Here is an 18,579-nt window from a genome sequence, read left to right as displayed (position 1 = left end):
GCTCTTACTCCTAGATGTACTCTAAAAGCCCTATAACAGCTCACAAGTAGGAAGCTCAACATAGTTAAAAGATTAATAGTTAAGAATCGTTTGCATTCTCTCTTTTATCCATTTCCTCACACCTCAGTGGAAGTTGCTATGCTAACTCCTTTACTGCCCGAGTTTTGTAAATGTCTGTTACTGACCATAATGTGGTACATCTTGGGTTTTTTTTTACACTCACAGTCTAAACTAACGACATTGGAGAAGAGTCGTGTACCATCATCACAGGGTAGCATCTGTAGTGAAACCATGGAAGGATCGGCATCCTTTGATGTAAGTTGCATCATTCTTTCCTCAAGATGTATCTTGAGTTTGGGAATAAGGTGGGTTGGTTGGGGGGGGGGGGGAGTGTGGGTATACTGTACCTGAAATTTGAGAAATTTCAAGAAAAATTCAGCTTTCTTAATGTACATTTCTACACATAAGAAGTTTCAGAGATGGAAGATGCATATATGTCGGGCACAAATTACCTTTGAACTTGTTGCTAGAACGACTGACAAATAGAGCCATGTTTTGAATGTTACGTCATGTTACCTTGGGACTCAGCACAGAGATATGAACATTGTGTATGGAACAGTCTAACTGATATTACAACCACTAATAGTGTAAGTTTCTTGATTAAAAAATGTCAAAAGTATCATCGTTTTATCAACTTTATATAATTATTTGTAATCAAGGTATTAAATTTGTGACTATTTTTTGTTCATTTTCCCTCCAGACCGTGACTGATATTCCTGATCCAAAGACCTTAAAGAAAGAAGACCTTGTGACACTGTAAGAACGATAGTCACAATTTAATTTGAAATGTGGGCTATTTACTGAATTGTGGGCTATTTACTGTCTAAATACCAGTGGATTTCACCATTTGTCTGTAGAAAAAAAAAAAATTATGTCGGCGCAATATTATTTATATGCTTTTGTATAAATTCAAGGATATGCAAGTGCGAATTCTATATTAAATATAATATATAATTATTATAAATAAAAGTTTGATTGTACTGGCATTATCAAGCAAGTGCCTAAACTTGTTGAAATTCTAGGCTTGATACTATATAGCGTCGGAACTCTTTGTGAGGTCCAGCGTTTTATTAGCAACATAATTAGTTTTGTTCTCTTGTTCCTCTTCCTTTAGGGTTGACGAGTTAGGAGCTGAACGGAAATCCCACAAACGTCAGCTACAACAGTACAACGAAATGATGAACGATATGTCAGGACCATCGGGTGAGTCAGGATCGTTATGTTGAGTTCTCTCTTAGTAAATTTGTGGAGAGGCTAACGAAAATCCATTCCAATTTTCTCTGGAAGAAATATTCTGAGGATAAACACTAAGCCTTTTCGTTATGTAACATCTTATGAATATTTTTTGAAGAGAAAAAATGTCGTGTTCAAGAGATAACGAGAATCATATCCTTCAAGAAACTTTGTTTGGCAGTATACCGCCCTCTGTTAAGTCATGCAAGCACACTGCTAGACTGAACCTGACCCGACTCAACTGTCCAGATCTAGATTAGGATAGTCTTCAAGAACCAGTTTCCAAGTTTTACAAAAAAAAGCTGCAAACTGACCAACTTATGAGCACAAAAAAATGGCCATTTTCTGTAAACAAGCAGGGCTAGTGTAGGTGACATGCAAAATTATTTCTTTATGATCGGTTAAATTTGTTTGCAACTGGGCAATTTTAGCCATGACCCGCTGAACACTGCTGAATGCAAGTGGGAAAACTCTGCATGTTTGAGTTTCCTTACTAAAACTGACAAGACTTAAAAACAAATGGGAAAGAATCTTGATCAGTCACTCTCATACTGCCAACTGTCGACAATTTTCCACATAACAGCGGTCAAATTGACTAGTGTCCAACAGTGTTGCATTGGCTTAACGTTAAGATATTTCTCTGTTTTCAGAGCATCCACTTTCAATCAGTGGTATGGTTTTGATAACTTCTTTTATAAATGTATGCTTTCCTGACAGTCAATAGCTGTGGTTCCGGAGTCATAGCATCAGTGGCTGTGCTTCATCTCAAATCCCATAACTATCATCTAGAAAAGGAAAACATCGTAGTGGAGAAAAAACTCAAGAAAGTCTCGGAACTTTACAAAACAGAACGGTAAGGATCAGAAACTAGTTTTAATTGATGTAAGAAAACTGTTAAAAAGTAGCACATATTTATCTGTTTTGATACTCGGACATTAGTATGTTATCTTGCCTATGAACGTAGGTTTGTTCTCCACTCTCACTCCTTCCACCTTAGTTTACCCCCTCCCTCACTCCTCCCCCTCCCACCACCATTCACCTCCAAGACTACTTACATCGACCCAATCTATGAGAATTGCCGTTCAGAATTCATAGCATAATTATGATAATAGTAGGCGACAAACAATGCTTTAAGGAACCGACTAATCATAGCTAATACATATCTTAATATTCAGAGTACCATAAGGCAATGAGATACCTACATGATAACCCACCCTCCCACTCCTCTTTCACTCACCAATGCATGTAAATGGCAGTTTGTGAATTTCTAACTGAAGCTATCATTTCCTCACCCAAAGGTCTAAATATGAAGAGATGAAGGAGAAGAAGGAATACTGGAAGGGAGAATATAGCAAGTTCATCCACGGCAAGAGAAAGCTAGATGCCCCCCCTACTACCTCAAAACCCCTTAAAGGTCAGTCATATCACAAGTTTGATGAAGTAAACACAATCCAATTTGTATGTTACTTTGTTTCTTTACATTTCTTTCATTCGTTGAATGTGGTGTGGCCTTTTTCGCATTTCCATAAAAATAACAAAAATTGTGTTTTAATTACGACAAAGAGGGAAGTCTTTTTAAGATAACATTTTCCAAAAATACACTATCACAATGGGTGTTGTTCAGTTTGGGATCATATCACAACAGATGATGTTTTAATAGCTCAAGAAGGTCTGTCATGTTTCCAAAATAAAATATGAATAATTAGCTGAGGTCTGCAAGACTGTTGTAGCAAATATACCTTGATGCATATTAAACTGCTTTGCATAACAATCTGGGAAGAAGTCGTTATTGTCATCAAGCGGCAGGGGCTAATTGGAAAGGTGATTCCAAAAGTTTGGGCAAGATAAAAAATGAAGAAGTTTGTAGCATTGGTACAGGATACAGAACCTTTTCTGTAGTCAAGGTGTGTTTATTTCTCTGGCCTTGAATCTCAGGATTGTAACCACTTACTAAAATATCTCAGTGCATAAAATATCTAATGGTTAAACCAAATTCCCACATGCATTTTTCCTTGAAGTTGATACAAAAGCCAAATTAATTTGCACTTGCAGCAAAATGGTCTAGTTGTGTTTTATCTACCAGCAAACAGTAAAATCCACTGCCATTTAGCCAGTAGATAGTCAGTATTGCGAGGCTTGGGATCTTAAAGGAATCGACACTAGAGGTTTTATATTTAGGGATGACTCCAGTATCTTTTTCTTACATTATGCAGATAACAATAGTCCTGCCGTACACCAGTCACCAGCCAAACGGGTAAGGAATGCGAATGTATCTGAAAAGCCTGTAAGAAAGGACCAACCATCACTAGAGAGTGCTGCTTGGCTGGATGCCGAAATAGAGAACTTACAAGATCAAGAGAATTGTACCACACAATAGAGGAAAGGATCTCAGTGCCTGTCGGATAAAGACAGACTCGTTTGAGCCTCATAGTCTCACAAAATTGAACAATTTAAGTAAGGTTTTTTGTTTTGTCTAGTCATCTGATGATGAAATGTTTTCCACGGAGAGACCAGGAGCCCTGGTCTTTTTAACCTGATTGAAAATAAAACAAACAAATAATTTTATCAATTAACACTTATTTTTTGTAAGAATGTTCTAGTAAAGCATTCTCTCATAGACATAGGTAAGTGAATTGATTGATGTCAGTAGGATTTTACTTTTGAAAATTGAGGGAATGGGGGGAGAGGGCAAAATGAGGGCATGGGGAGGGAGGAAAACCTAGGGGATGGGGAATATGAGAGAAAGAGTAGAGAGGGTGGGTTGCAAAGTTTTCAAACCGACAAAAGTAATTTCCTTATGAAAGAGAACATTCCATTAGACAACATGACCTATTTATTTATTTTTTCATTTTCAAGCATGTATTGGAAAATCCACTTCCTTCTTGACACACTCGTAAGTCTACCAATTAAGATGTTTCCATTCAGGTAAACTTGCTCACTGTGCCATATGTTTCTTGTATGTCATTGTTACAATGGAAACTCAGTGGGGAAGGGAGAGAGTGTCGGATGTGGAGGGACGGCAAATAACAGACTCTCATGTGCAATTTTGTTCGTGATCTGTCATATTTGATACGGTACGCTTTACTTGGATATGTTTCTTGTTTAAAGAGATGCAATTTTTTCATTATGTAAGGAACCACCAAACTTGTTTTGACACATTTTGAAAGCCATTCATATGATTGGTTGCATTTTTTCATGTTTGTATTTAATGACTAACGGTAGGCCTCATAGAATTTTTTGAACAAGTGTGAGCTTGAAACGCTCTAGTGAAGGAGAGTAAATCAGAGATGCATACCAAAATGTTGCTTTGATTCCTAGTTTGATCTGGTGTACCAGGGTTTTTGCTAATGCTAATGCTGATGTCATTTCTATTTTGAATGACTATGTGCAAACAGTAGCCAGGAATTCTGGGTTGGGAGGTGACACCAACTATTTAAAGAGGGGTACCACTAATTTAAGGAGGGGCACAGTACCAGTGTCCTGTAACTTATTTAATTTTGGTATACATGATTGTGGTGCCCAGTAACGTGCATGGGGGAGGGGGGAGGCCTGCTTAGCCCTGTTCTGGCTACGGGCCTGATGCATATCCAGAATATAAGTCACAGTGTATGCAAGCTTTCTTATCACCTTTATGCTGATATTTTGCAGTTTTAACTTCCTCGGACCATTTAGAGGAATCCCTTGCTAATATTTTAATATGCAGGGGAATGTTACGCAAATGTTGTCTATTTTTATTGTATACATCATTCACAGACATTGCACAAAGCCTGCTGTTTAAATACATAGTCTATCAAGCTTACGGCATAATCTTCTGCAATTTGTTATTTATACTGTTTGTCTTTTGTCATCATGTGATGATGTAGTGATGTAGGTCCTGCCCTCCATACCTCCTGCCCTCCTTTCCTGTTTGATGTCATCCACAGTTACATACATGCACATGTGTGTATGTATCTATAACTATAACTATCTCTATAACTATATATATATATAGTAAATAAATTAAGAACAACACACCAGAAAAATTCAACTTCACGACCGGTTTCGTCCATTTGGGAATCCTCAGGCGAAGGTAGAAATCAAACCCCCAAATCTTGTGTCACAGACCGAATTCCGTACCACTCGACCACAGTTATGCACTGGTGTGTGAATGCGTACAAATTGGCTTTGTATAACTGTTATTGTGGGCGTATTACCCAAGTGTTATGATTGTACAGCATATATATATATATATATATATATATATATATATATAAATGAAAATCGTAATGAGTTAGAAAATCAAGAACAGTGAAAAAACTTCCAGCCTCCACAGGTATTCGAACCCGGGCCTCCCGCTTTATATGCGGACACCCTAACCACTAGGCTATGGACGCTGATTGTATGTCCAGAGGTTCGAAGTTCTATAACTACACATATATATATAACTATATATAAATATAACTATATATATATATATATAACTATATATTTATAACTATTTATATATATGTGTGTATGTATATAAACATATAACTATATATATATATAACTATTTATGTATGTGTGTGTATGTATACATATGTATATGTGTGTACAGAATTAGGATCTCTGTGTCTCTCTTGCAAAAATCTTACACAATGTAGGTTTAAATGGAGTTTTTGTTGCTAAAATGTAAAAATAACCAGTTTTATTTGACTTTGGAACACATTGTAAAATCTCCAGTTACACTTTATGGACGGAGCGGTGGGGCGGAGAGATAAAATGGTAGTTCTGTATGTGTCAAAATTCTATATTGTCATGATACATAAACTAGCAGTGTACTGTGAATGTACAATATTTCAGTTTTGTAAGTCGACGGCGTTATACGGGGAATTTATATGGTACATGGTGTTGTAAGCGTTTGAAGTGCGTCACGCCGAAGATATTACTACGGAAGCTTGAAAGTGCCAACTACAGGAAAATTCAACAGTCAATTCAACATTTTGCAGATAATTGTTTTCAATTGTTTTCAATTACTCAGTTGGTATGAAGTGAAAATTGAACATTTTTCAGAAAAATATTGAACTGACGAGATCTGTTAAGTTGTCAATTAAACATTTTGTAGAAATTTTTTCGATTGCTCAGTTAATGCAACTGAGCATCAATCAAACATTTTTCTGATATTTGATAAGATATTATCTTGTTATCGCAACTGTTAATGCAACTGAGCAATCGAACAGTTAATGCAACTGAGCAATCGAACATTTTTCTGATTTTTGATAAGATATTATCTTGTTATCTAAACAAGTTACTGAAAATGTTGACTTATTGGGGCAAAGTTTTCTTATGTTGATGGCACTTTTAAGCTTCCGTATATTACCACTTCCGAAGGTAAGGAATATCTTCGGTCAAACGCAATTATGCATGTACATGGGCCTAAGTTAGCGGCTTGGATATTTTAGCGAAAATATGAAGTGGCTTGGAGTACCCAAAGTGCAACATTTTGTATTAGGGTCAGCCTATGACACACTCAACCTTGATCTATGTTGAGATCTGATTCTGTCTCTTGTATTTAAATCTCACAATCCTGATATAAGTTCTTGGCCAATGGCCTACGTTAGTTAACACCTTGTCTAACTGTTTGTTGCAGCTAGCCTAACAAGTAACATAAGGCCTGGGCTAGGCCTACGCTACAGGTTTACATGTTAGTTCGATAAAGTCGACACAGAATATCAAAATTGAATGGGAATTAAGATGACATCAATTTCCTTTCCAAAGTTTATTTTACACCATCAAATTTCAGTTATTTCAAAATACACGGACAACAACAAAGGTACTATTTTCAAAGCACGTAAGCAATTAGTGCCATTTTAAACTAAATTTGGAAAATCAGCCAAAGGCCTGACGATAGGCTACAGTAACTTAACGATAGTGACTGAAGTTAGGCTACCAAGTTATTTGAAAATATTTATGTGGTTGGTTGGAGGTTCAATCTATTAGGCTAATTGTTGCATCTTGTTCATAATAAAATCATTATTTAAACCAACTTTCTGATGCCAGTAACCAAACTTTGTTGTGAATGCAGGGAATAATTTAAGTGCATTGCAAAATGTTAGGCCTAGGCCCCTATACCCTAACTAAAGCAAGGCTATGCCTATAGAAAATGGTCGAATTGTTGCACATGTCCAAAGTTATATAGCACATACCATAAGCAGCTTGTGTAACAGGAACATTACAAGGTTATTTTATAAGAGACAAGATTCAGATCTTTGAAAATCTGCTCCCAATAATTTGAACACTAAATTATTCCCTGGAAATGTAATGGTGTTCAAACATCTGGGCTACACTGATGTATTGCATTCATCTAAATCAGATGGTTTATTTTATAACAGAATTGAAGCTAACTTAAGCCTAGATGCCAAGTATGAGCAGCATTCTTATGAATAAATACCCTTTATCACAAACGATATAATAATCTTTTATTTCTTGACAATCATCACAATGTTAGTACTTTTTATTTTCTACAGTAACTGTGGAATTTAGTGCAAATTAAATTTAAAGCTACCACAGGTTCCTATCAATTATGTAAGCGTGAAATACATGTATTTTTATTAATATATAACAAAGAAAAATTTAATTCTATCTTTTACCTCACAAGTTTAGGTCAGGTGTAAAACTTTACATCAAATCAACATATTGAACATGTCAGGAAATCACAAGAAGGTGGAGCCAACAAAGACATACCAAATTCATAACAAATTCATTCATGGAATAAACAAATAAGGACCTGCATATCAGGGATGGTACAATCTCATATAACTACATTTCAAAATTTTGCTGACACTCTATTACAGAGAAAAACAAAAAGTTCAAAGCACTTTCCCAAACAATAATATTAGATGATATGTTTTATTTGAATAAAGTAATTTAGTGAGTCATTTTAATAACTACAATTATATTACTTTTGTATGGTTCACAGGTATGATTTTGTACTTAGTTCAATAGTTCAATCCACTATTGATATATGTTCCAAATTCAACTTTGTTATATATTAGGAAAATTTTACTGATGAACCATTAACGAAACCATCCATAAGATGCCCTTAAAATGTAGTTGACATTTCATGTATTAACCCTCCATGACAATGGAAATTGAGCTAGACCTAAAATAAAAGGCAAAGTTTTCTATAAAGTTTATTCTTATTTGAAATAAATAAGAATAGTAAGGCCAAAAGATATTGCACAAAATGATCAATTGAAAGAGTTTCCTAAAGATCTGCTGGGAAACAAATATACAACAGCAGCTAAAATTATTCCAATCCATCTCACAAATATTTACATACACCGCTACACTTCAGGCATAAATAAATGCCTAAGTCCTGTTACACGATAGTCACACTACCTTGTGTAAATAGGTTGATATCAGAAATGACTAAGTACCGTATAATGCAAAATGACAGTAACCTTTTGAAGGTCCCTGAATCAGTTTGTAACATATATAAATGAAAAGCAGTCACTCTCATATCTTTTACTTCAACATTAATATATTCAAGCAAATAAACTTTTTAAAAGTTAGATTGGTTGCTATGCTGTTGAATCATCATCTGCGTTGCCTACAACTTGTAAAATGTTCTTATTTATTTGCATACATGTGTTTGTGAAAATTGTTTTCTCATTTTAACTTAAAATTTGGAAAACATGTAATGATATTTTCAAGGGCAGCATAACACTATTTTTTGAGATAGGTGTAGATGTTTTGGTATTTTAATTACTTGCATGAAATGGAAAACACTTAATAAATGATATCAGGAGGGGTATGAAAATTAGACAAAACATCTCCAACATACCGTAATGCCTTTGTGAAGGAAAGCACTTTTGTTTTTTACTGTTCTATTAGTTACAAACTTAGCTTAGAACCTAAGTGCATTAGACAAATACTTCATTTTTGCAACGAAAAAATTAATAAAAATTGTTAAAGATAAATTGTTATTTATTTTCAGTTTAATAATTTCACTTTATGGGGATTTTTTTAACTTGAATCATCTGACAGAGAACATTTTTAGAAATTGAATTTTCAGATGGTGAATATTAACTGGAATGCAGTGGAAGTAATTAAGGTGCAGCGTTAACGTTGGTAAAGATTGAAGAAGTCGTAACATGTCACGTCTGTGAAGTTAGTTGACAAATAAACTTTAGGACACAACTAGTTTAGGAGCTTGTACCCTGAGAGTTACGGGGTACAAGTATAGGTCTTTCAAGAACACTTTACAAAGTGTTGTACAACAAAAACTAATGTGAGGGGATGTTTTCCCCACAAACTATTCAGCGAATAGTACAACCGGACGCAAAATTATCAATATCTTCAAAACATGCAAATTTTGGCCTTCTGTTTTTGCATCTCTTTGGCAGACATTGTTATTTCAAATTTGTGCACCACTTACTTCAATCAAGTTTTGGCAAACACTTTTTACTGTTTACAAATTCAAGGGATGTGTTGAACACAATAGATTTATATGCTTAAACCATTACAGGGCTACTAGTGACATCTATTTTAAAATCCAATGTGGAATGACTAATTTTAATTTCAGTGCTAATTTAATAATCTCTAGTTTTAAAATGTAGGCCTAATATCATCCTGGTTGTGCCACTGATATTCGTTTCTTATTTTCAGCTATTTTCCTTTTAAAATCAAACCCTTTTTTAATAATATGAAGTAATCTCTTGATTGTCTTGATAGCATTTTCTCGGGATCCTCCTTGCGTTTCGATCATGCACTCATAGAGAAGCTGGGACAACTTGCCGTCCATGTTGTCTGGGATGTTGTAGAGTAATCCACCTGAAGAAAGAAACAAGGTGCATAAAAGAATCATAATAAATTCAATAAAAATTTACAAGTGTATTGGTATTAACCCCAAATAGTTTATACCCCCCCCTAAAAAAAAAAAAAAAAAAATTGGGACATAATTAGCGATAAAAGTTGTCAATTATTTAATTCTTAACATCTTTCCAGCATGATTTTAACTAGCTACACAATCTGTCTACCATCCATCAGTTTCAATAAGGAAGAATTAATAATAGAAAGTGTTATTCAAGAAAGTGAGGTAAATGTTTGTCTGCTATTTAGTTCATATGTTTTATGGCTCATGTATCATTTTTAATATCTTTCATATTGACACAGGGGGAAGGTTACAAGAATTATTTGTGGTAGCTACATTGACACAGTGAAATTAATGAGTTTGCCAGATCCTTTTCCTGGGGTTTAAAAATTCATCATTTTCATCTATTTTTGTTAACTAAGAGAAACTAATCATATTTAGCTATTAAGTCTTACTGAGCTTAGTTATGAGACATATTGGGACCTTTGCACAAATAATTAAGAACCAATTCGTATTTTTTACTGTCAACTTCCTGTCAACATCTTATCAATGATCATAATAAGGAAGTAAATAGCGACAAACTTTAGGTGTAATTGCTATATTTTCTGGTCAATATGATGGTATTTACTCTTCATTTATAGATTAAATGCAATAAATAAACATAGAACTCAGGAAATTGACACACCTGAGATGATTTAGTTGCTCAAGAAAAATATCCTGTATCAATGTTTGAAAAATATCCTCTAATATTTTACCATCGAAATTGTCACACAAAGTGATCCCTTTTGCTCTTTGTTTATTTGTTTGCATAGATTTGAAAGGAAAATGTGTTATTGAAGGGTTGTGATTTCCTCAGGACTGCAAAAAATATTGTAGTATGTAAGAAGGGTGTATTATTATTATTATTAAATGTTCTAATCTTTATAATATACTTAAAAGGAAAATGAAGGCATCAAAATTCGGGCCCTGCTGCGACATTTTTCCCTGGACCTGATCTGGCTCTAGACATGCCTGGAAAAAAATCTATATGTAAGTTTTCTAATAATTCTTTTGTTTTTTCAACAACTTGTTTTATTTTCTTACCGGGGTGATCTTCATCAATTAGTTCTGTCTCTGAGAACAGACGGACAGATCTAGTCGTGTACAGATCAGATAGAAGCATATGACTGGCCATCATGTACATGAACTGCTGAGGATTCGTTGAAAGACTGCACTCTGTATGATTGGTCAATATCAGTTGGTTCAGGAATGTTATTAGACAGATTTTATTGCATGGAGGCCTGACAAAGAAATGGTCAGGGTTGACCTCTGTCTTCAGAACATCTATACACAGGGAGGGAAAAAATAAATAGAACAGAATTAAAATTAATAATAGACATTCCATCAAGAGCTGTTTGTTTGCACGGGGAAGCTGTAATTATCTCCCATGCCAGTTGTTACAATCACTGGAGATGTTCTCTACTGTTCTGTGAATGTAGGGTAAACACAGATATTTCTTTGATCATGGTCGTCATGGTTTGCTGGGCACATAAATAAAGGGTAAAGGGACAGACAGTTAATGGGGCAAGGGAGTTGAAATCATTCATTCCTACATCCCCTGTCAAGCCAATTGGAACCAATGATTCATAGATGTTGAAATGGAAATGTATTCTGTGAAGTGTGCGTATTTAATTTGGTTGGTAGAGTGCAATATGTTGACTGAATCTACGCCATGTATTTTTTTCTTTCGTTTTCTACTTTTCCGCATTAACAATTATAAAACACCATCCACATTTTGTGGGGAGGAGCGAGGGGGGGGGAATTTGTGTGGGTGGGGTAAGGGCAGTGGATGGGATTGGGAGTTGGCTCATGATTTTGTAGATTTAGTATATGAATTGCAACCAGCAATATCTTGGTTCTACAGGAAGCAGGTGCATCATGCAATAGGCCGCATAGGAAAGTGTCTGGGTCTTAAACTATATGGTTACAAGTACAAACCCAATGTCAACAGTGAAGCATGTGGATCATGTGATGGTACTTATAGGTCAATGTTGATCTCAAGTGTTTATAGCCAATGAGGAGAGGGATTTATTTCAAGCTGTTTCTGTGACTATTCTTGGACGGACTACAACGATGTGGTACAGGTTCACAGTTGGAAGTAAATTAACTCAAGGTCCGGGACAAGCACTTGACATTTCTCCTATGGTACTGCAAGCAAAAGTGTTGGGAATTGACAATGATTGATGTGTTTTGGCAATATCTCCACCAAACAAATATATTTAAATTGGTGTGAGTATAGATCAAACAATCTAAAGTGGAAAATGGAAAGAAATATGAGGCTCTTTGTCAGAAAAATGTCATACCATATATATTGTGAAATTTGCTTTGAATTTATTGTTCTTTCTGACACCTAGGAGACAGTGGTCTTTGATTTTCTTAGATATAATCACAAACATTTATTGCCATCAGTTGTCCTGGTATACATGCAGTATAGGAAGCTTATTCAAATTTATCATAGAATATGACTGTCATCAAATAAAATGGTAAAGCTCTTTTGGTATGGTAAATTTTCATGACCCCAGATTTTTGGTTTGGGGACTAAACATTTTACAGCCATAAAGCTTATGTCATGAGACACTGTGACGATTATATTGTGAGAAGTAGATTCAAATAGAATAAAAAGTTATTTATGACTGTAAGGCAGCTCCTGTTGTGGGTTAATTTCATTACCACTGTTGTGAAGTTTCTCTAGGAAATAGTAATACAATTAACATATACTAGGCTGTTTACATGCTTACGTAATCATAAGGGGTAAAAGTATAAACTACATTCATAAAAGGAGTGGATATTAAGCCCCTCCCCCAACCATCCTTAGACCAGAGTACAAGTAAAACATTCAGTTTAAGATATAACACCTCAATGCTACTGCCTGCTAGGGACATGTAACGACAGGCAGAAGTGCCTGGTTGTCAGTGGCGGAGCGTCCATACAGTCAGAGGGGGCGGATGCCCCCCCTGACGGACTCAAATGGACTGCTGGCGCCCTTTTCAGCTTTTTACCACTTTGTACCTATTCGCGATTATTGACTTTTTTATTGCGCTCTCAAATACCTATTGACATTTATCACATTTTGTTGGTGTAATTTTCTGACAAAATGGCATTGACACCTATTTAATCTTCGTTTATCTGCAAATTAGCAAGGCCCGGAAAGGGTCATTTCCGGCGATCTAGGGATCTTTACTCAAAAAATTTCTGTACGCTCTGCGCCAACCTGTGGTGGCGCTCCACTTAGATAGTGTCGAAAGCGCCCCTACAGACCATTCTCGCCCCACCTGACCAATAACCCTAGCTCCGCCACTGCTGGTTGTTATAGGTTTCTTACCTTGGAAGTATTCTTTGTCTATAACCAGCAGTTTCTCCGGTGTGGTTAATTGCAGGTGTCCATCCGGGAGGACCACAAAGTTTTTGTAGCTGAAGTCCAGTAGCAGAAAAGCCCATTTGCTACTGGCATTCCAAAGGGTATCGATGAAACTCAGGATTTCCAGGGAGAGATCGACTCTCGTCTCCCACGTATCAGGGATGAAATTAATGAGCGGCAGCCCCTCCTCTTCTACCACAGTCACATGACCACAGGCTCCTAGATACTTTGGTAAGTAGGGTAATAAACTAGGAGCTTCTTCTTCTATGAACTAATGACGAGATTAGAAACAGAAAAGTTATGTTAATAAGAGTTAAATTTTGTAACAATAATGCAACAAAGTAGAAACATATTTTTGATTTTGTGTACAACCTTTTTTTTTAAAATCTTTTTTGTTTTTGTTTGCATAACCAGCTATTGAATGGTTCCATAAAGTAACATGCAAAGAACTATCCCTTCATGGTTAAAAACACAATTCAGTGAAGGATGCCTTGAACATTCTATGTCACGGTGAAAACAAGATTGTTGTCACATTGTTAAATACCATGGAAACAGACATTCCAACCGGAGTCAAGAAACTGACAGATTACAGTGTTAAAATTTTTGAAGATTTGTGACCGCATTGGCATATCTAGCACCTCCCTTTATGATATTACAAGGACAAATGTACACACAAGCACTTTGTAACACATTACAAGGACCAATGTACACATATGCACTTTATGTGTATTCACATTGTCAAGGGAAAAGTCATTTAGGTAATATCAAGACCCTAACAGCCATCACCTTTCAGAGTTTTATCATTTTTTGTTATTATAAAGACCACACATGGTAATGCTATGAGAGCTAACTTTACAGCCATCCATGACTCAGTTGAGGAACAGGTCATTGTAAAGGTTACTCTATGAAGCAATCTTATACAGACTGTCCATAAATTAAATTTGATATCAGACTGGCTAAGATTATCCAACATAAAAATGAGGAAGCAAATAACTTTATAAAGAATTATCCCTCCCCTCCGCCCCCCCCCCTCCATCTGGAGTGGGTTGTTGTTTGCATTGATTTAAGTGTCTGCCATATATATGAGGAAATAACATCTGGACTTTAGGCTGTCTATGCTCTTCATTCTCAATGGGCACATTATTTTGTTTTTGAAGTTGACTACTTGAGACCTGAAGGTCTAGAAGATAAACAAAAGTACCATGGCAATATGGAAAACAAGTAGCATATGGAATGTAACACAAATAGAAAGTTTTATTGTTTTGTTTGGTATGGGAATATTAAATTCTTTTTTATTGACACACAGGTAAGTTTCAAATAAGAAGAAAAATCACCTGTGTTAGAAAAGAAAAATTGAAATGGCAATTAGTCAAGAGGGAAAGGCAATAGTGTTCAATATTCAGTATAAATTGGTATTCAAATTCATAATGTGAGAAGCAGATAAGTTATGAGTGGTCCTTTACTGCAGGTGGATTGGTATAGTGTCAATTGTCATTTTTTCATCAAAACTGGTAATCAGATAAAGAAAAAAACAAACATACATTTTGGATGATAAATCTTGTGCAATGGGGGTGGGGGGTGGGGGTGGGAGCTTCTTTAGAAAAGTTCCATTCATAGCCAAATCTATGGACATACCCTCATAATGGCCGGCAGAGGGTCCAATAGTAAGGTTGATAAGAGTGACGCCATCTTGCGGGATTTATGCGGTGACCTCAGATAGTGGATGTTGTATTGACTTTTAACTTGATTGAAGAAACTTCCGTAAGAACATGACGTCGGTCTGTTGAAGAAAGAGAGTAAGAAAATGTCCTTAAAAAACTTTCATATAATTTGAAATTATGACTTATTTGAAAGTCTGTGTCTAAACTTTCTAAAAGTTTGTTAGCTTGACACAGTTGTATCAGACCGGTAAAGGCCGTCTGTATAGCCTTCACAGATACACCGAATGCATGGGAAATGATGATGTTAGCAAATAGATATATTTTGTTTTCATTCTTGTGAGATATATCTAAATGGGTTTTCCCATGACACGCATCTTATTCCTTTGGAACGACATTAGTCCCAGTAGACTCTGACGATAAGAGCAGATTTCTTTCTAAGGTTTCTTCCAACTCCGTCCGTCCGGTGTTATAAGTCGTACTTCAAAAGGAAACTGATTGCTCTGTATTATTTTAGTAGGTTGTTGACCCGAAACCCTTAATGTGTTATTGATAGTGCTGATAGGAAGTGGCAAATATACCAGAGGAATAATCATGTTATTGATGTGTGTGCATCAACTATATATGAAACAAGTAACACCACAGGTTGTTAGGTATTCACGTCTACGAACAATTTGAAAATCTACACAGAAGGTTTGACATCCTATAACAAAATATAATGGCCAGCTTAGTTTGATCTGTATTTCCAATTGATATTAATGTTTTGACCATTATTAATAAATTATAGATATAGTGATACTTATGTACAGTGGGGTCGTGAAGAAGGAATGGGAGGGAGTATTGATGGAAAGAAAAGAAATTCAGAAAGCTTTTGATCATCAAATTTTATACCAAGTCTCCTGAAAGTATTTCCCCCAAAAGCAGATTGCATCTGATCATGACTATTAAAGTCAAAGCCCTACCAGAATTTCTTTCATAAAGTAGGGTTAATGGTAATGAGCATTTAATTAAGCAATTTGACTAGAAGATATACTGTCTTAACATTTTATTTCCCCTTGACCATGTATATGAAAAAGCAAGTTGAAAAGAACCTTAGTCTGTCAGTCCTAGGCTATAATCTTCCAGTAATTCCCAAAATCCAACTCAAAAAGCAGTGTTGAGAAATTTTTAACAGATTCAGTTTTGGTTTTCTTTCGAGGGAAATTATTCCCAGATTTGAGGGGTACAGCTGGTTGTTCAGTTTAACTCAGCATGTACTTTCATGACAAAGTCTGACAGTAAGCATGTTTTACAGTCAACCTCAGAAAGATAATCTTGGGTATTTTTTAGTGTTTTTGGCAAGATATTTAATCGCCCCAGGCAGACCATGGAGGACTTGTAAATCAGACATGACTGTGGTTAATGTTAACCAATTACACCCAATCAAATGCCATGCAATGTAAAATTGCTATTACCAGTTTCAACTATTGGATTATGATGAATTTATTTATTAAACTTTTTATGTAAGTAAAATATTCAAGCAATTCATAACTTAGCTTTCTGTGGACATATTTAGTTACTACTAAACTTAGTACTAGTTTAGATATTAAAGTGATATACTGTATGGGCAACCGTAATCATATGCGGCGATTATAAGCAGATATATATAATGATTTACTATGTATCCTATCAGGGTATATGCAGGGTATATTAACCCTCATTTTTTTGTCATTCATGTAACCTGAGAAGTCACATGTATCTTGACCTGATGAACTCCTCCACATTCAATGCATCGTAACTGAAATTTTGTTTCGGCCCTCCACAGTTTCTGTCCCGTGATAACTTCCTTGTTTGGATTTATCGGTTTAAATTTGAGCGTAACATAATTGGATATCTGAAGAAGTCTGTTAATACCAGTATCCTGTTTGTGTTAGGATACAAAATTAATGATATAATTATCGTTCAATGGTGTTGCGTCTCTTTGCATGATTTTCTTTTGGAGAAAAATTAACACATGTTTACGTGACAGTCATGACAGGAAAATTCAAACTCCAGTATGGAGGCAAGTATAACTTCCATGTTAGTAGTATATGTATTGACAAGAGTTTTATGTTTGTTCATATTAAAGCAAAAGATGTTAAAGGGAGTGAAGATCTCGCGCACAAAGAAACGTCTGATGCCCCTACTCTGACTTAGTTTCGAATTAGGTGTAACAGAAGTGTTAGACACCACCATGATCCCAGAAAATACACACACAGCTTGCTACTGTACCGTCGGTAATTAGACACTAGTGTACAGTCAATACATACAGGCTGAGGTCAATACCCACAACACAGTGTACATAGCAGCGATGGACAGCTAGGGTCCTGCTAAAGATAACAAGGTATCACATTTCATTACTGTCTGCATTTTGTAGCGACAAGACAAAAACTTCACTTGCAAGCAACGGAGAGTTAATTCTTCTCAGAGGGCGGCACACGGTTTGGTGGGAGTCTTCAATGCCTTTAAACAATGGAGGAAGACAGTACATGGAAGCAGGCAGGTAAAGTCCTCCCTTCCCCCCCCCCCCCCCGCCCTAAATGGCTTAAAGCAGCATGCTGTGATCGAAGAGTTACTTTTACTGTTACAAGACAATTACCATTCATGTGGTTAAGTTCAAACTAAAATGTGTTGAACAATTTGATACAAACTGTAAGGTTATCAGATCTGCTTTGAAAAGTCTGTTACTTTACAGAATAATAATTATTACTTGTAATGTTGAACTTTAAAAACAGATATTTTCTTTAGTATGCCATCTATAAATGTATGCACTGACTGCTTGCCTAAAATTCCAGATCTCTTTATTGTTATTCCAAAACTTACTTCTAAGGAGTGGTCTCATGAGAAGGAGGAGCAGTGACCGGGGGGGTCCGGTCATAGAGGGCGCACAGTTATTATTTTACCAGGACTTTATAAGCACCGTAGAACGAGGTGCTAAGGTTGTGAGGAGACAGGTAAGCTTGTTACTCGTAAATATCCATTACGTGACTACCATAGGCTAATGGTTTTAATACATCGATAACTCGTCAATAGCAAACAGGATTATCAACTTTCCTAAATGGCTATTGACTGTCTTTTCTTGGCCTGTAAACTGTTGAAGCAAAATAACAGATGTGTCGATCCAGGGACCTTACTTCTTGTATACTATTAACACATTGTAGTGGGTGGTACACATGGTAACACTGCATTACCAGCACATTTTTTATCATTGGTACACAGGTTTAATTCTGTGTTCATGGTGTTAATATATAAAACTCCCCAATCATAAACGTCAACTTTTGCAGACAGAATTAGCAATCATATCCGATTGTTACCGTGGGAGTTTACTTTAACAGCTTGTCAGAATGGCTAGATATTCCATGTTTATATGGCAGGGTACA

At 35.8% G+C, this 18,579-nt stretch overlaps 2 protein-coding genes and 1 long non-coding RNA gene across 12 annotated transcripts in view; 2 read left to right on the top strand and 1 right to left on the bottom strand.

Moving 5' to 3' along the window:
- LOC139966325 (uncharacterized) overlaps positions 1-5,092 on the top strand; it is a 32,297-nt gene extending 27,205 nt beyond the window's left edge. For both annotated transcript variants that reach the window (XM_071969210.1, XM_071969211.1), the window contains exons 30-35: positions 226-315; positions 761-816; positions 1,175-1,263; positions 2,011-2,146; positions 2,592-2,707; positions 3,507-5,092. In XM_071969210.1, coding sequence (XP_071825311.1) covers positions 226-315; positions 761-816; positions 1,175-1,263; positions 2,011-2,146; positions 2,592-2,707; positions 3,507-3,670 — 651 coding nt within the window. In that variant the 3' untranslated portion in view covers positions 3,671-5,092. The remainder of the gene's footprint in view (positions 1-225; positions 316-760; positions 817-1,174; positions 1,264-2,010; positions 2,147-2,591; positions 2,708-3,506) is intronic.
- A 509-nt stretch (positions 5,093-5,601) lies between these two features.
- The window catches only part of LOC139966330 (uncharacterized), a 77,494-nt gene continuing 64,516 nt past the window's right edge, over positions 5,602-18,579 (top strand). For 2 of the 8 annotated variants that reach the window (XR_011792556.1, XR_011792552.1), the window contains exons 1-6: positions 6,775-6,955; positions 9,988-10,103; positions 11,066-11,155; positions 13,543-13,754; positions 17,577-17,702; positions 18,030-18,153. This is a non-coding gene — a long non-coding RNA (uncharacterized lncRNA). The other 6 variants (XR_011792551.1, XR_011792549.1, XR_011792554.1 and 3 more) reach the window with 4 other exon arrangements.
- The window catches only part of LOC139966326 (divergent protein kinase domain 2A-like), a 50,743-nt gene continuing 39,174 nt past the window's right edge, over positions 7,011-18,579 (bottom strand). For both annotated transcript variants that reach the window (XM_071969212.1, XM_071969213.1), the window contains 4 exons: positions 15,159-15,303; positions 13,488-13,794; positions 11,210-11,449; positions 7,011-10,086 (listed from right to left, as the gene is read on the bottom strand). In XM_071969212.1, the coding sequence (XP_071825313.1) occupies positions 9,881-10,086; positions 11,210-11,449; positions 13,488-13,794; positions 15,159-15,303 (898 nt within the window). In that variant the 3' untranslated portion in view covers positions 7,011-9,880. The remainder of the gene's footprint in view (positions 10,087-11,209; positions 11,450-13,487; positions 13,795-15,158; positions 15,304-18,579) is intronic.

The sequence above is a fragment of the Apostichopus japonicus genome, chromosome 4, assembly GCF_037975245.1.
Source record: "Apostichopus japonicus isolate 1M-3 chromosome 4, ASM3797524v1, whole genome shotgun sequence".
Taxonomy (NCBI): domain Eukaryota; kingdom Metazoa; phylum Echinodermata; class Holothuroidea; order Aspidochirotida; family Stichopodidae; genus Apostichopus; species Apostichopus japonicus.
This window is presented reverse-complemented; position numbering and strand designations above follow the sequence as displayed.